At 40.7% G+C, this 16,057-nt stretch overlaps 1 protein-coding gene across 16 annotated transcripts in view; it reads left to right on the top strand.

Moving 5' to 3' along the window:
- CFAP20DC (CFAP20 domain containing) overlaps nucleotides 1–16,057 on the top strand; it is a 169,843-nt gene that overhangs the window by 109,706 nt on the left and 44,080 nt on the right. For all 16 annotated transcript variants that reach the window (XR_012159748.2, XR_012159747.2, XR_012159750.2 and 13 more), the window contains 2 exons: nucleotides 2,989–3,192; nucleotides 15,541–15,602. Coding sequence is in view for 13 of the 16 variants with exons in the window: in XM_073350929.2 (XP_073207030.1) it covers nucleotides 2,989–3,192; nucleotides 15,541–15,602 (266 nt within the window). In the remaining 3 variants the exon portion in view is untranslated. The remainder of the gene's footprint in view (nucleotides 1–2,988; nucleotides 3,193–15,540; nucleotides 15,603–16,057) is intronic.

Raw genomic sequence — 16,057 nt, 5'->3', positions numbered from 1 at the left:
CTGGCTGTCTCAGAAAATAGTGTCCCAGTGTTTAAGACTATATTGTAGGAAAATCTGATAATCCAAAGACCTGTTCTCTATAGAGGAATATGGCAAAGGGCTTGAGATGTGTGATAAAAATGGAGAATTTTTAGCAGTAAGACTTTAGAATTAGATGTCATCCCCTAGTGCCCTTTCATTATAAACCCTGTATTGTAGTAATATCTTGACCACCTCAGATCACTTCAGACTGAAACTTGGCTTGCCGGTTGTCAGGTTGCAGGCACATTTCTTTTCCCCCTTTCAAAATTTGTTTAAATTGGTTCTGTTATTTTGATGCAAATCTTCTTTGGATCAGAGTGTCAAGCACTTTTTGACAGTGATGAAAGAGGCTTGGACTGAAAAAAAACATTGTAATACAAAATTTACACTTTTTAAAATAGGTTAACATAAATTTATTAAACTGCCATTCCCAACTGCAAAAGCCACTCCAGGTGCTTTACAATATAAAGGCACTCTAAAAACAAACACTCTGTAAAAACATTGATAAATTGTATACATATGTAACAAATTGAGGTGGTCCAACACAAGACAAAAGGCTGGCAGAGGTGATGGGGAGGTTAATAAATAAGGGTAAAAAGACAATAAATACAATAACAGGAGCAAAGGCAAAAGACACAAAAAGAGCCAAAATTATATAATTGACTATAAACTTGGGGAAATGGACAAGGCTTATTTCGTGGTTGTATGTTTCAGAAAAACTGCAAAATGAGTGTATGTGTGCACTTGAAAAATTGAAAAGCTGAAAAACTCTAGATCAAAGTATTTAAAATGCTTTTGGGGCAGGAACTTTGGTTTTCTGTATGTGAATACCACCTAGCTCTTTGTGGGTGTTGTACATAAATAATAATAATAATAAATAACAATGGGCAAAGAGACACATACCAAAGCTTTGTCATTGACTTACTAGCTGTTTTTCAAACAGTTGAGGGGGCAGCAAGTTTAAATGTTCCAGCTTACAAAGCCTTTTTCAAGAATGAACTGCCAGGAAATAACAACTAGTTGTCAACTCAAAGAGATCTTGATGTTCTGAAATATATTTTGTCTTGTATATTTCAGCTTTTTGGCATTGTGATTTTTAGAGTTGAGTGCATTTTGCTGGGCATAATTTCGGGCACTGTGACTCCATCAATGGGCTCAGGGCACTGTAGGATTTTTTTTTTCAGTGCTATAATATGGAAAGTTTGAGCTAATGCAACAGTCAGGCTCAAAAAATTGTAAGGTTGGCCTAATTAGATGACGTTTTCAAAAATAATAAATGGGTTCTCTTTATTTGCTTCTGGTTTTTGAGTCTGACTGTTGCATAGCATCCAAAAATTACAAATGATTTAGCTCAGACTTTCCTGATATTATAACTGTAAAACAGTGATCACCCTTAAAAAGTCCATAAAGGACTCTTTACCAGAGGTACTGTTAAGCATCCAAGACAGAGGAAAGCACCACATGGAGATCTAAATCATTTTCTTTGTTGAGTGATATGTAATCATCTGTAGTGAAAGTGATCCATTTTACAATTGGTTGCATGTGAAAAGCTAAGCAGTATGGGTACAAATCTAGGCGATCAGATTTCCCTTTCTTTCTTGATCTCTTTAAAGAGAGGGGAAGTTGTTGACTGTATGCAAAATCTTTTGAAACTTGTATATCTTAGGCGTCTGCCCTGTAATTGAGCCCATATCATCTTTTAATAAAACAGGCCCTTAGATGTTTACAGACATTTTTAAAAGCAAATGTAAAGCTTATTGAAGTTGCCAGTTTGATGGCATTGGAGGCTGATGTGTCTCTCAACACAACAAACACAATATAAGTGTCAAGGCAAGTTTCCTTGCGCTGCCTCACCAGTGTGCCTCAAATCCAGCCTGATGGGACTGCCTGTCATGAGAGGTAACCATAACATCACTGGTGAAATTACTGATAAGGATGACAGCAATTGTTACTTCTGATGTTAAGATCTGTTCATAGGAACTGGACTACGATCACTAACGCCATTTGTGGTACTGAAGTGGGTAGCAGCACAACATCATGTTATAGGAATTTCAAGTACCTGAAATCCTCGCCGTTATTTTGGATTCACTTTTTAAGTAAAAATTTTTCGGTCACTTTTGAAGCTCCAATGAACAGCTCTTTAAAAAAATCAAATGAAAACCCACCTTTGAATGAAATGGAAGCTTCAGCAGTCCCCCTTAGTTCTTAGATTTCCTCTTTTGGGAAGCAGGTATCCCTGCAGCCTCATTGAAAAACTTTATTTTTCACTGAAAAGACTATTTCAACACAGGTAATGGTGAGCTTTCACATTTCTGTCATAGAGGTTTCCATGTGTGCCACAGATCAGCCTCACGAATGTAATGCAGGCCACACAATAGCTAATGGAGGTTTGCAGCACTTTAGAAATCCTATGAACCAACCTCTTTTAAGTGATCAAAAACATGATGAACTAAAATGTACATTTTAAAATAAATGTCACTTTATGCTACCAAGTGGCCAATATATCTTTCCAGAATCCAGATCTGTCTTAAAAACCCTGTGTTTGCTATAGTTTGTGTGAAACTACATACATTTTCTTTTTTGTGACCTTTATGACACCATGGTAAACATGTGGTTGAGTCCAAGTTAAGTTACCTTGATTTTTTTTGTCTAAACCTTATTGTAGTCTCTATGAGGAACAGCAGATTCACCATGCACTGTTGATTCAACCTGCCCTCCATAGCAGTATTTGTTTTTATGTTGCTTCTTATCTATGAATCTGTGGAAGTATTTATGCTTGATCTTCAGAGTGGAACCAGGAGTCTTTTCATTAACCCTGTCTACTAAATATTTTGCTTTTCTCCTTCTAGGTTAGCTTCTTCTTGAAAATATATTTAGGCTTATCCAAGTGATCTGTTTTGTTCATGTATTCTCTTCCATTATCCTTTCTAGATTATTAACTGTTGCATGTGCAATTTTATTTCATAGGAGTATGATTGGAGAAACTACCAGCCAAGCATATTGAGTGCATCTGAACTACAGATGTTGGCTAGTATGAAGAGACAACAAAATGAAGAGCTAGAGGATAATGGGATCTCACACGGACTGAGTGCATCTCAGATTGACAACTGTAATGTCAGCATCAGTACAAGCAGTGATGAAACAACAACCTGGAACTCTTGTCTCCCCCCAGTAAGTTTAAATCTTAGAGTGCTCTAAAAATGTTTAAATGAATGTTCAGTAAAAGTCTTCACCAATTTTGAGGTATAACAGAAAAACATTTCAGCAGTCATACAGAGATACTTACAGAAGCTAGCATAAAGTTAGACAATTCTTAGTCCATTTATCTAAACATTTCTAGTTTTTATTTAATAGACTCAGACTTTAAGGCCAGAAGGGACCATCATGATCAGTCCAGCGGTTTGCTGCCTGCAGGTTGCATGTGGCACAATTAGCACACAGCCCAATTAGCTCAGCTGTGTGCTAAAGGCCAGCCCAATGGCCTCGCGGGGTTGGGGGTGTGGGGCTGCCATCCAGCCCCACACAGTGGGGATCTGGGGTCCAGGGTTCCTGGCTGGCCCCATGGGCTCCAGGATCCGGGGCTGCTGTCCAGTCCCACAAGCTCCAGGATCCAGGGCTGCCAGCTGGCCCCATGCGGTGGGGGTCCAGGGCTCCTGGCCAGCCTCACGGAGTCAGAGGCTCCTGACCAGCTGGCCCCATAGGGTAGGGGGTCCAGGGCGGGCAGCCTGCCAGCCCTGTTGGCAGGTGTCTGGGGTCCAAGCTTAGAGTTTGGACTGCGCCTGCCCTGCCACCCAGCCCCTGTGGCCCAGTAACACATTGTGGCCCGCATATGTTCCCGGCTGCCCAGCAGAGTGGGATCCGGGTTGCCCCGCCACCCAGCGGGGTGCAGGTATGCAGCCCACAATGATAAATAAGTTGAGAACCACTAAGTTTAGTCTGGCCTCTTGTACATTGCAGGCCACAGAACCTCGCCCACCCACTCCTGTAATAGACCCCTAACCTCTGACTGAGTTACTGAAGTCCTCAAATCATGGTTTAAAGACTTCACGTTACAGGGAATCCACCATTTACATTAGTTTAAATCTGCAAGAGACGTGTTCCCCATGCTGGAAAGGAAAGCAAAAATCCTCCAGGATCTCTGTGAATCTGACCTGCAGGAAAATTCCTTCCCAACCCCAAATATTACAGTCAGTTGGACCCTGAACATTTTGGCAAGACCCAACAGCCAGACACATGGGAAAGAATTCTGTAGTAACTCAGAGCCCTCCCCATCTAATGTCCCATCACCGGCCTTTGGGGATATTTGCTACTAGCCATCGCAGAACGGCTTCGGGCCATTGTAGGCAGTTTCATCAGACCTTCCCCTCCATACATTTATCAAGCTAAGTCTTGAAGCCAGTTAGGTTTTTTTTACCCGCACTGCTCCCTCCTTGGAAGGCTGTTCCAGAACTTCGCTTCTTTGATGGTTAGAAACATTCATCTAATTTCAAGCCTAAATTTGTTGATGGTCAGTTTATATCCATTTGTTCTTGTGTCCACATTGACGCTTAACTTAAATAACTCCTCTCCCTCCCTGGTATTTATCCCTCTGATTTATTTATAGAGAGCAGTCAGATCTCCCCTCAGCCTTTGTTTGGTTAGGCTGAACAAGCCAAACTCTCCTCTCATAAGATATGTTTTCCATTCCTTTGATCATCTTAATGGCCCTTCTCTGCACCTGTTCCAGTTAAAATTCATCTTTCTTAAACACAGGAGACCAGAATTGCACACAGTATTCCAGATGAGGGCTCACCAGTGCCTTGTGTAATGGCACAAACACTTCCTATATCTACTGGAAATACCTCACCTGATGCATCATAAGATTGCATTAGTCTTTTTCATGAGCATATGTCAAGGTTCCTTCCCCACTCTGAACGCTAGGGTACAGATGTGGGGACCTGCATGAAAACCTCCTAAGCTTACTTTTACCAGCTTAGGTCAAAACTTCCCCAAGGTACAAACTATTTTACCCTTTGCCCTTGGACTTTCGCTGCTACCACCAAACGTCTAACACTGGTATTATTATTATTAGGAAAGAGTTTGTTTGGAAACGTCTTTCCCCCCAAAATCCTCCCAAATCTTACCCCCTTTTTTCTGGGGAAGGTTTGATAAAAATCCTCACCAATTTGCATATGTGACCAAAGACCCAAACCCTTGGATCTTAAGAACAATGAAAAAAGCATTCAGTTTCTTAAAAGAAGAATTTTAATAGAAGAAAAAGTAAAAAAGAATCACCTCTGTAAAATCAGGATGGTAAATACCTTACAGGGTAATTAGATTCAAAACATAGAGAATCCCTCTCGGCAAAACCTTAAGTTACAAAAAGACACAAAAACAGGAATATCCATTCCATTCAGCACAGTGTATTTTTCTCAGCCATTTAAAGAAATCATAATCTAATACATACCTAGCTAGATTACTTACTAAGTTCTAAGACTCCATTCCTGTTCTGTCCCCGGCAAAAGCATCACACAGACAGACCTAGACCCTTTGTTTCTCCCCCCACATCCAGCTTTGAAAGTATCTTGTCTCCTCATTGGTCATTGTGGTCAAGTGCCAGCGAGGTTATCCTATCTTCTTAACTCTTTACAGGTGAAAGGGTTTTTCCTCTAGCCAGGAGGGATTTTAAAGGTGTTTACCCTTCCCTTTATATTTATGACAGCATATCACATTGATGGCTTATAATCATCCTGTGATCAATCAGTTACACACAGGTTTTTCTCTTCCTCTGTCATTTTCAATTGGTAAATCCCCAGCTTATAGCAAACATTCTTGTTATTAGTCTCTAAGTGCATGCCCTTGTATCTTCCACTATTACATTTAATCTCATTTCTATTACTTCAGGTTTCAAGGTCATCCCAATCTTTTTATATGATATTCTGGTCATCCTCATATGGCCAATACCTCCCAACTTTGTGTCATCCACAGATTTTATTAGCACAGTCCCACTTTTTGTGGCAAGGTAGTAGTAGATGAAACCATAATAAACCTTGAAAATGCCCTGTGGATAAGAATTAAGACAGAACAACCCTCAGGTGTGGGTCCAGTCTTGCATTAGTTGTCCCTCACCATAAGTTATTGAGACCTGAGTAATGCTCTAATTTATGTAACTACCAGCAACCAAAAGGGAAAATATATGAACTGAGATTTGCCAGAATGCAGAATCATTATAGCAGTCTTCCATAATGAATGATCAATGCTACATTTCAGCTTTGTGGTGGGCTAGAGAGTAGAGGTTTAAAGTGAACAGAAATGTATTGATAAATTTGTTACTGTCTTAATAAAAGCCTGATTTACAAACTAGTATTTTGGGGGAGGGCAGATAAATATAGCTTTCCTCTAATGGTTCATAACACACTGACACTGTGCACTTCCTTGCATCCCAAGTCCTACATATAGTTTTCTTAGTAGACACTTGATTAGACCCATGCAAAGAGCCTGATCCTTAAGTGCCTACTCGCAGAAGCAGTCCCGTTGAGCTGAATGAAACTGCTTGTATCAGTAAGTCTGCAGGATTGGACCAGTAGGTTTCAGGCAAATGAAGAGCATATAAAACTCATTAATTTTTAAGTAATTATCAGGAAATTGATACGATTATTGAGACCTGTCAGGCTTGGTTTTACATATATTACATGATTTAAAAAAAAAACTTTTACTATAAAATGTATTTCTCCGATATTTAGCAAAGCATGGTGTAAATGCAAAGAGTTGTCTTTGATCTCACTACTTTGATCATCTTCTGTATGTTTCAGACTAAAGTCTTCAGTTAAAGGATTTAGATATAGCTAAATTAGTCATTTAAAATTGTAATTTGATATAGCTGTAGTTACTCAGAATATTCTTTTGTGGCCATCTCTGCCTACATAAATCAAACCAATAAGGAAATGTAGTGAACTTTGGCAGAGGCAGATTTTTCAAGGTTTCTAACTTAAGTCCAAATTCAATTAAAAGTAATATTTCAAATACCTGAATCATGCAAGACCCAAGTAATGAATTGGTGAGTCTTATCTGTGCAACTTTGTGTAGTCATCTGCTCTACTCTCTGCAAACTGGGTCGTGGGGTTTTAAAATTGTTAGATTGTAGTGGGAGGTTTTTTTGTTTTGTTTTAATTTAGAAAGTGAATGTAACGTTTCTGAAAAATGCCAGATGGACATCACTAGAAATGTTATGCAGTGTTGCTGTAGCCGTGTCGGTCCCAGGATGTTAGTGAGGCAAGGGGTGTGCGGTCATATCTTTTATTGACCCAGTGTCTGTTGGTGAGAGAGACAAGCTTTCGAGCCACAACTGAAGGAAGAGCTCTGTGTGGCTTGAAAGCTTGTCTCTCTCACCAACAGACATTGGGTCAATAAAAGATATTACATCGCCCACCATGTATAACTAGAAATTGAAAAAAGAAAAGGAGTACTTATGGCACCTTAGAGACTAACCAATTTATTTGAGCATAAGCTTTTGTGAACTACAGCTCACTTCATCGGATGTGCATGTGCATCCGGTGAAGTGAGCTGTAGCTCATGAAAGCTCATGCTCAAATAAATTGGTTAGTCTCTAAGGTGCCACAAGTACTCCTTTTCTTTTTGCGAATACAGACTAACACGGCTGTTACTCTGAAACCTAGAAATTGAAAGTCTTCGTATGTCCATCCAACCCCTTCCTTACACTCCCCTAACAACATACCTCCACCTAGGGGAACATCCTGTAGCAATAAAATGGTAGTTTATATCCATGCCCATTCATTCAATTATTGTTATCTTTTTCTGAGCGAGCTGCCAGGGTGCCATTTAGTGCCAATTTTGATCATAGATTTTGGGGTGTGGATTTACATCTATTAGAAACTGGTCAGAAATCATCAACTGTTATATACTTATGTATTTGGAAAGAGGGATAATGTACTTGTCACATGAGGATGATGAATTACTTCGCAGTCCATTCGTAACTAAGGAGGATGTTAAACAGCAGTACTAGGGATAAACATTTTTAAAACATGAGGTCTGGATACCTTGCACCAATAGACCTAAAAGCGTTTGCTGAAGAGCTCTCTGGGCTGCTGATGTTAATTTTTAATAAATCATGGAATACTGGAAAAATATCAGAAGGCTGGAAGAGTGCTAATGTGCCAATATTCCAAAAGGGCAGGCAGGATGATCCAGGTAATAGGCCAGTTAAAATCCCTGGCAAAATACGGAAAAGCTGTTACATGATTCAGCTGATAAAAGCATTAAAGGATGGGAATATAATTAATTAATGCCAGTCAATATGGTTTTATAGAACATAGGTGTAGTCAAATGAACCTGACTTAATGTTCTGATGAGGGCATACTGTCACAAAATAAGGTGGTGGTATGTTCTATAATTAGATTTCACCAACCCAGTAACAAGTGAGAACTCCTGGATCACTATACCAGTCTTACCATGGAGTCACAAACAGTCCCCTTAGACTCTCCAATCTATCTTGCCACCTGGACTGAGTGATAATGGTCACTTACACCAAAAATCATATCACATTTAGGTTGCTCCCAGACCCAAGTCTAGTCATTTACCCCAGATTGATTGGTACCAAAGATTTTACACCAAAGACAACGCTGGTAGCCAATTCTATAGTTGGTAGCCAATTCTATAGCCAATTCTAAAGGTTTCTTTGCTAAGAAAAGGAAATGAGAGTTATTGAGAAATTAAAGCAGGTAAAATATATGTACAGGTGAGTCGCAGTCTATAATTCCAAACAGCAACAGAGATGTTGTAGTCTGCCAGTTTCCCAAAAGTCTCTCAGGGCTACCCAGAATAACTCTTTATTCAGTTATTCCACCTTGTTAGAATCCAAACAGTCCAGAGATGAAGGATCTTTCCCTGAATCCCTACTTATAGCTTCTTCTCACAGAAAACAATTTGACAGAGTCACTACCCACATTGGCTCTTCCTTTGGTGATGGAGAATGAGGAATGCATTTAGAGTCTTTGACCTCCAGGTATCACACACAATCACCACTTGCTTTGAAATTAGCGCTTTTCTGTTAAAATTCTTCATTTGAATTCCACAAGGCCTCTTTTTCATTCAATGGGTTATTTAATTACAGGATATACATAATGTAAATGTTTACTACTATGATATCATAGGATACAGATAAATGAAAACAATGCAAGTAACACCCCATTAGTTTTCATGGAGTTTAAACACCAAATACACTCTTATACATTTAACAATCACTTTAATTTATGCTAATACACAAGTGAATTGGCCTGGCTTCCAGCCATCATTTGTAAACATTCAGTGAGGCCTGGGGCTTTGGCATGAGCTGACACCTAGTTTGCCAGCATCACAATGAGATTACATGGTTGGCTGATAAAGGTAGTTGTGTAGCGGTAATTAATATACTTAGGATTTTGTACAGCACTTGATTTAGTACTGTATGACATTTTCATTAACAAATTAGCACTATACAATATCAATAAAGCACATTTTAAATTGATTAAAAACTGGCTAACTAACAGATCTCAGAAAGTAGTTGTCATCAGGAAATTATCAAATGATGCAGGGATCAGTTCTAGGCCCCATGCTATTCAACATTTGTATCTGATCTGGAAGTAAATATAAAATCACTGCTGAAGACACAGAGATTGGTGGAGTGGAAAATAATGATGAGGGACAGGGAAGTCAATCAGAGTGATTTAGACCTCTTGGTAAGCTCAGCACAAACAAAATGTGTTTTAATATAATCAAATGCAGTTTAGGAACAAAGAATGCAGGCCATACCTGCAGGTTGTGGGGGCTGTATCTTGGAAAGCAATGGCTCTGAAAAAGTTTTAGGGATCAGAGTGGACAAACAATTGACCATGAGTTCCCAATGCAATGCTGTGGTAGAAAGGGCTAATGTGGTCCTGGGATATATTAACAGTGAGTGGTGAGTAGAAGCAGGGAGGTGATTTTACCTCTGTGTATGGCATTGGTGAGACAGATATTAAAACATTGCATATAATTCTGGTGTCCACATCTTAAACAGGATGTTGAAAAATTGGAGAGGGTGCAGAAAAGAGCCACAAAAATTATTCCAGGGTTAGAGGAAATGCCTTACAGCAAGAGACTTAGCATCAGTCTGTTTAGTTAATCAAAAAGAAGATTGAGAAGCGATTTGATTACAGTGTATAAGTATCTTCACAGGGAGCAAATACAAGGTACTAAAAGCTTTTCAGTCTGGGAGAGAAAGGCATAGCAACCAGTGGGGGAAGCTGAACTCAGACAAATTCAAGTTAGAAATAAGGGACACATTTTTAACAGTGAGAGTGATTAATCCTTGGAACAAGGTTAATCTCTTGATATCTCCAGATCAAGACCGGATGCCAGCCTGGAAGATGCTTTGGTCAAACACAAGTTATTGGGCTCAGTAGAGGAGTAACGGGGTGAAATTTAATGGCAGTATATGCAAGAGGTCAGGCTAGATGATCTAACAGCCTTAACATCAATTAATCTATGAACTAATGTCTTAGCTAATGGACAGAGTTTTCATTGAATCCAGACATTAAGCAGAACTCAAATGTGCAGTAGACTTGTGCTACTCCATGGTCACGCAGGGTAACTGACAGTTCAAAATTCAGCCTATTCGAAGTCCGTGTGGAGCTCCCTTCTAAAGTGAGCAGTAAGTGTTTGCAGACTGTTCTCCTCTCTTCCCTGCACTGTGCTGCTGTATGGCTACAGGTGAATGTCACCCTACATAAATAAAGGCCTTCAGCTTCCATTCTGTGTTGAAGTTCAGAATTTGTGTAACTAAAAGCTAGTTCGTATTTACACTGGGATTGATTTTCATCAGTCCCAAAGAGTCAGGGGAGCTGCAGATGCTAAAAATCAGGACCTTAATAAATATTATATTTATGTGCAAACCACAGAAAAGCTACTGTGTACCTGCATCCATCTTCCATTTGTACACATCGGCATGGTTCATCTGCACAATGTTTCGGAAACAAATTAGAACTAATCTGTACATTATACTTTATAAAATTAAGGACAATCTGAAAAATTGTTCCTGGCTATGATTAACCTTGAGAGATTACTTCATTTCTAGGTAGTCTTCTTCTGTTGATTTAAAGCATTAACGTCTTTTCCTCTCTATTAAATTGATAATGTTTTTGCAAATCATATTCCTCCATTAAGTCTATTCTTATTTTTCCACAAAAATTATCAACAGCTCTTCCCCAAAAGGTAAGCCTTTTTGTTCTAAATGCTGGGTAATTTTATCCCTTGATGTAATCTATAGCAACAGCGCCACCAGAAGGCATATTTTATCTCTTTCATCTTTGGAATACACTGTATTTTCTATAAAGTAGTATAGCGTATAGGTATGTTACCTAGTAAACGTATGTAATATTTTACTTGTAACATGTTTTTTGTGACTTTAAATTTTCCATCATTTTGCCTGTTGTAGTCTGATTTTCAGTTTCATTTAAAAGATGCCCATCTATTTTTGGCTTTAATGAGGTTCAAAAAAACCCTTCTGAACTCCAAAGGTACATAGATCATATTGCTAAGTTGCAGTTAAAGCAAATGAACAGATGTTCTTATACAACTATAAAATTGATATACTAAAAACTGAATTTTATGGCTAATAATAGTTTTCCAAGAACTGAAATGTAATATCTATGCTGTCAAAAGAAATTGTTGAAATATAAGTTGTTTAGCAGCTGTTCTAAACTGTGACAGCCCAAAAGGAATAAAATAGTTTTAGGTACTGTACATTACCCAGCATAGCTGTCAGCTGTAGATATTTTTTAAAACGTTGAATTTTGCCTTGAAGGTGATTGATTCCTAAGGCTTTATAAAATGTGAAAATTAAAAATTGCTTAGATTCCAAATCAGTAATAGAATATTTATGTAGAATTAAAAAATACAAGTATTTTAAAAATGAAAATATTTTACACTGCGTCCCGCCTGACCTTTTTCAAAGGGATGAAATACACATACAGGTGTTGTGCAATCCTGTGGAATATTTGCTGCTGTACACTTCATCCTCCTATTCCAAAAAGTCAAAATGTCTGTTTCTGGTCTGCCTCCACCCAGAAATAGACCTACCTGGCAGGCCTTGCTGGCCCCATTTCTCAGACAGTTGGTGCCAGTCAGTTTTAGACAGCAGTGCAGCATTCGCTGTCTGGAGATCCTCCACATCCCCTTTGTCATTCTGTCTCCAACCTTGTGAGTTGACGAGTACTCGGCCAGATTGAAGCAGCTTTCTTATCTCCTAGACATAACAGCAGTGAAGCTTGTCTCTCACAACAAACAGTGCTCAGGGCTCTGCTCCATATTCTTCACAGTAACAAAAAGAATCTGGGGAGGGGGTCTTGGCCATCTGATTTCTCAAAAGCCAGAAAAGATTAATGAAGATGAAATTCAGGATGGAGACTGGCTTGCACTATCATATATAAAGAAAAGGAGGACTTGTGGCACCTTAGAGACTAACCCATTTATTTGAGCATAAGCTTTCGTGAGCTGCAGCTCACTTCATCGGATGCATGATAAAGTGAGCTGTAGCTCACGAAAGCTTATGCTCAAATAAATGGGTTAGTCTCTAAGGTGCCACAAGTACTCCTTTTCTTTTTGCGAATACAGACGAACACGGCTGTTACTCTGAAACTATCATATATGTGTCCCCAGCAGATATTGATGTACTTCGCAGAAGCTTATCTGGATGAGAAGTGCTATATTAGAGCTGCTGCTTATCTGTGAATTCAGATCCAACCCAATAATCGTCCATTTTTTGGCTGGCCCATGAAAATTGACACTGTCACTACATAACCATGCATTTGTTCTCCACTCCCGAGCATGTTCATAAAGGTAGTGGTAGTGATGATTGCTATTCTTAAGTGACACACTTACCACAGCATCATCTCCAGGGGCCTCTCAGGGTCTCTAGGCACACAAGTTCACAATAAACTTAAAGCACTGCACCCCCTCTCTAATGCTAGGTTTCTTGTTCTTATCTGTGTCAGGACAGAAATGCACAGTCCTTCCATTCTTAGGGTATGTCTACGCTGCACACTCCTTACGGCAGTGTGTAACGTAACTACACTGCATGCCCCCCCAGCACTGATACAAATAGTAGTGTAGATGGTGAGGCACTGTTTAGGCAAGTACCGTAAAGAGACGCCTAGACTCTTAAAGCAGTTGTTCTCAACCTGCAGCCTGTGGGCTGCTTGTGGCCCAGTCAACACACGGCTGCAGCCCATGTGACATCAGCAGGGCCATAACTATGGCAGGGCGAGGGGCACTTGCCTCATGCACAGAGCCAGCAGGGGGCGCAAAAATGGGGCGATGCAAGTTTGGACCCAGTGTCAGTCAGTCTGTCCCCCCACCCCGATCAGACCTAGCAGCATTAGCAGGAGGCCAGGGTGCTCAGCGCACCCGCAAGGATCCCGGGTTCAGTGACCCTGGCTGGAACAGGCTCCCCAGCACTGAGATCTCAGCAGCAGGCAGGCAGGACAGGCTGCACAACTGAGCTATGCACAGCAGAGGTAGAAGACCGGCAGGTGCGGGGAAGAGAGTGCAGGGGGTTAGGGCCATGGGGAGGGGGATGCCACTGGTACATGGAGGACGGACTCACAGTGGGGGGGCTGATGGCTGGGGGCAGTCCGTGGATCGGGGGCTAGATACTGGGGCACAGTCCCTGAATGGGGAGGGGTTGAGTGGTGGAAGGGGCAGTCCTTAGGGGACTGGGTGCTGAGGCAGGTGCTGGGGGACAGTCCCTGGGTGGGGGACTGGATGGTGGAGGCAGAAGTCCTTGGGGGCAGCATTCTGCCCGGGACAGGGCACCCTGTCTCTGCAGGGAGATGTGTGCCAGCCCAGTGTTGGGGGGGGGGGGGGTTCTGGATGCTTGGGGGACAGTCCCAGGAAGGTTGGGTGATTGGGAGCAGACTGGGGAGGGGCTGCGGGCAGTCCCTGAGTGAGGGGATTGGGTGCATGGGGTGCAGTCTCTGGCTGTTGCGGGGTGGGCCGGGGGCCTCCCTACCCTATCTTTGCAGGCAGGCTCTGGAGCCGTGGTCTCTGGGAGCTCAGCCCAGGGCGGAAGTGAAGGTGGCAGTACGCCATGCCACGCCTCCCTTACAGTCAATTAATTCACGTTAACAGTTAATGCTTTGACTGACTTCGCTCATTTAAAATGCTCTTGATAGACATTTGGCAGTGCTGAAATGAAAGGAACGATATCGATTTGAGTCGTATTGCTGTCATAGAACAAACACTAAACCTTTTTTGGTTTTTTGGGGAAATGTACAGGTACAGTATAGATATACGGTAGAACCTCAGAGTTATGAACACCCGTTACAAACTGACTGGTCAGCTACACACCTCACTTGGCACTGAATGATGGGTTTGGGACTGACAGACAAAGGGACGGGGAAGAGCAAAGATGGAGTTCAGGGAAAGAGGGCCTGGAGAAGCCATGGCTTCCCCAATATACACTCTGTATACACAGTTTGACCAGTGAATGAGTTTTTTTGCTGTGATATGGACATCACTCCCCAGGGACATCTGTTTTATCACATCTGGATAAATTCATGGAGGTTAAGTCCATTAATGGCTATTAGCCAGGATGGGTAAGGAATGGTGTCCCTAGCCTCTGTTTGTCAGAGGGTGGAGGTAGATGGCAGGAGATCACTAGATCATCACCTGTTAGGTTCACTCCCTCTGGAGCACCTGGCATTGGCCACTGTCGGCAGACAGGACACTGGGCTGGATGGACCTTTGATCTGACCCAGTCTGGCCTTTCTTATGTTCTTATCTCTTTCCACTTCCAAAAATCATGTGAACATACTCTCTTTTTAATGTTGGTCCCTGTTTAAGATGCTGTTCCTTTAATAAAGCTGCATGTTTGTTTTTAATATTTCTCATTTCATTGTGTATTGATAATGTTTGTGTATGGTTATGTTTTAATTTGTCTGTGTCATGCCCTGAGTGCTTTGGGTGGAGCTGAGTGCTTTGTAAATGTAATGATTAGTCTTCTGTTACCTTGCACTGAGACAAAAATATATTCCTAAAATTTAGAACTCTTGGATTTTTTTATATCAGTTTGTGAACATTCGTTTTTTATGTCAGATACACTGTTTCTTTTAATTAAAAATATGATCCAAATTATATAACATTAAAACTGAGTAGGACACATCATGGAGATAAACACTGATAAACTAGAGTCAACGACATTTCAGAGGATTTGCATCTACTTTGTGCAAGGTGATCAAATCTCATGTAAATGCTTATACTGTAACTCAGTGTACAACGTATAGGCATATCAACCAAGAAAATCATCAATTTAAAATGTACTTTTACAAAATTGGAACCTGAATACCATTTTTGAAATTTCACCTCAGTGATGAAGACCATAGAATTCTAATATATCAGACTCTACAAATATATCGTTCCAAAAGGATTCTCTCCTATACCTCTAGATATATTGAAAAAATATTTGCACAGTTATCTTCTCACTACTGTTTTTTGTGTTTTCCACAGCCTGTCAATCAAGGTCATCACTATCAGAAAGAAATGAACCCACTTGCTCATTCCAATCCAAGGTAAGATTCTGTTTATGGGTCAGGCAGTGAGAATTCAGTTAGAATATTCTGGCTAGTAAATGTGTCTTTCATTGATTTCATCTTAAATCATTTTTTCAATTGTTACCTCTTCATAGAGTTTTCCCACCGCTCTTTTTCTTCAGAGTTCTATAATATTGCAGTGCGACCACATTATCCCAGAGTGCAGGACAGAACTCTACTATACGTAATAGCCATCTGCGCATAGCGTCATGCATTCAATGTAACCGATGTAGTCCCTGATCCTGGGAAGTGGTGCATAGAATCATAGAATATCAGGGTTGGAAGGGACCCCAGAAGGTCATCTAGTCCAACCCCCTGCTCAAAGCAGGACCAATTCCCAGTTAAATCATCCCAGCCAGGGCTTTGTCAAGCCTGACCTTAAAAACCTCTAAGGAAGGAGATTCTACCACCTCCCTAGGTAACGCATTCCAGTG

Source organism: Lepidochelys kempii, chromosome 7 (genome assembly GCF_965140285.1).
Source record: "Lepidochelys kempii isolate rLepKem1 chromosome 7, rLepKem1.hap1, whole genome shotgun sequence".
NCBI lineage: Eukaryota > Metazoa > Chordata > Testudines > Cheloniidae > Lepidochelys > Lepidochelys kempii.
The sequence above is the reverse complement of the archived record's forward strand: the minus strand, read 5'-3'. Positions and strand labels throughout refer to the sequence as shown.